Source organism: Galendromus occidentalis, unplaced genomic scaffold, assembly GCF_000255335.2.
Source record: "Galendromus occidentalis unplaced genomic scaffold, Mocc_1.1 scf7180000076386, whole genome shotgun sequence".
Lineage (NCBI taxonomy): Eukaryota > Metazoa > Arthropoda > Arachnida > Mesostigmata > Phytoseiidae > Galendromus > Galendromus occidentalis.
In genome coordinates, this window is record NW_003804375.1 from 1095 (window position 1) to 2419 (window position 1325).

A 1325-nucleotide genomic window follows, 5' to 3' on the forward strand; every position below is an offset into this window, starting at 1 on the left:
GACTTGGAAGGTCGGAATTCCTCGCTGCATCAGGTGCGACCGAGAAATCTCCTTCTGGAGACGTTACAACTACGTCTACAATCGCATGTACGAGCCTTCAATCTTCGATCGGAGCGAGGCCTCGAATGCGAAGCACGCCGTCGAAGACTTGCGCGGACATCTGAAGAGGTTCCAAGCTGAAAACAGAGCGCTTGAAATGCGGGAAGACTCGGCGAGCGCTGAAATGGCGCGATACTACGCAGGCGAGATCGTCGGGAACTTGGAGAAGCGACTACGAAAATCGGAGGTGGAAGACGTTGGGCTCTGCAATCGAGTTTTCCAGGTGATGCTAGGGCGATCTGGCTTCGGATCTGCATCGAAGTCGTTCAGAATCATTTGTATGGCATTGATGTTCGAAAAGCTGAAGATGATTTTTTCGCTTATTCCGAACATCTCTTCAGATGCTGAAGTCGCTCATGAAACTTCTCCCAGAGGCGATGCAGGCATCAGATTTTCATCATGGCGAAGAGTCGATCCAGAAAAAAACCTTCCTTCTGGCCAGCGAAGTTTTCGAGGATCTTCACGACATGGCCGACATCAAGCCGGAATCAGAGGTAGTGACTTAGTCAATGTCTTCCTGAAGGAAGTTTCGGACGAAACTTCTGATGATCGAAGTCAAACTCCTCTCTTCTCCCCCTCTTGACGCTCAGAGCTCATGGACCGCATCCGTGTTTGACGATATCTGCGCCGAAGCCCTGCGTCTCAAATACGTCCTCATGCTCCCGCACGTCGCAAAGAATCTACGAGCCCGTTTCCTTGAGTTGATTTTCGCCGACGGAAGGTTTACACCGACTCCTGCGAACGCTATACTCCAGGTGAGCGGCGCTCGGTCAAATACGAAATTCGCACGAATTCATTCTCGCAGGTCTCGATTTAATTCAATTATCGTTCTTACAGCGATCGGATTCAAAACTTAAAGTTCGTCCATTCGCCCATTGATGAGTCCTTCGGTCGGCCGGCGCATCCTGCTTTTCTGATATTCATTCGTCCATCCGGGGACAGCCGATTTATTTATGCCTCACCGGGCGGAGAAGTACTATAAATTCAACCGTTCCACCCAGGGCATACGATTATATCATATTAGATCATACGATTCGCGTATGAGCTGGGACAGATCGACAGTCCCATGATAAGACTGACAGAGTGACCGATGATAATTAGAGCTCCTGAATTTCGGACATTTCCTATTTGTAGTATCTGCAAGAGCGAAGACCCAACTTCATATCTACAAGTGCATCGCCTTTGATGAGTTTTCCTTGGCGTCGTAGGCTGTGGGGACCTCTCGA

General features: G+C 49.5%; 1 protein-coding gene across 1 annotated transcript; it reads left to right on the top strand.

The window, feature by feature from the left end:
* Window positions 1-6: 6 nt before the first annotated feature.
* LOC100905367 (uncharacterized) lies at window positions 7-1098 on the top strand. Its single transcript, XM_003739098.2, has 4 exons — window positions 7-322; window positions 441-593; window positions 690-854; window positions 937-1098. The coding sequence occupies exons 1-4, from the start codon at window positions 86-88 to the stop codon at window positions 976-978; spliced, it is 597 nt and encodes a 198-aa protein (XP_003739146.1). The 5' UTR covers window positions 7-85; the 3' UTR covers window positions 979-1098.
* The last annotated feature ends 227 nt before the right edge of the window (window positions 1099-1325 follow it).

Bases quoted from the DNA above. Each gene is read 5' to 3' on its own strand.
- LOC100905367 (XM_003739098.2), top strand. From the start codon at position 86: ATGTACGAGCCTTCAATCTTCGATCGGAGCGAGGCCTCGAATGCGAAG. The intron at 594-689 runs GTAGTGACTTAG...CTTGACGCTCAG, and splicing joins ACATCAAGCCGGAATCAGAG to AGCTCATGGACCGCATCCGT. The intron at 855-936 runs GTGAGCGGCGCT...TCGTTCTTACAG, and splicing joins CTGCGAACGCTATACTCCAG to CGATCGGATTCAAAACTTAA.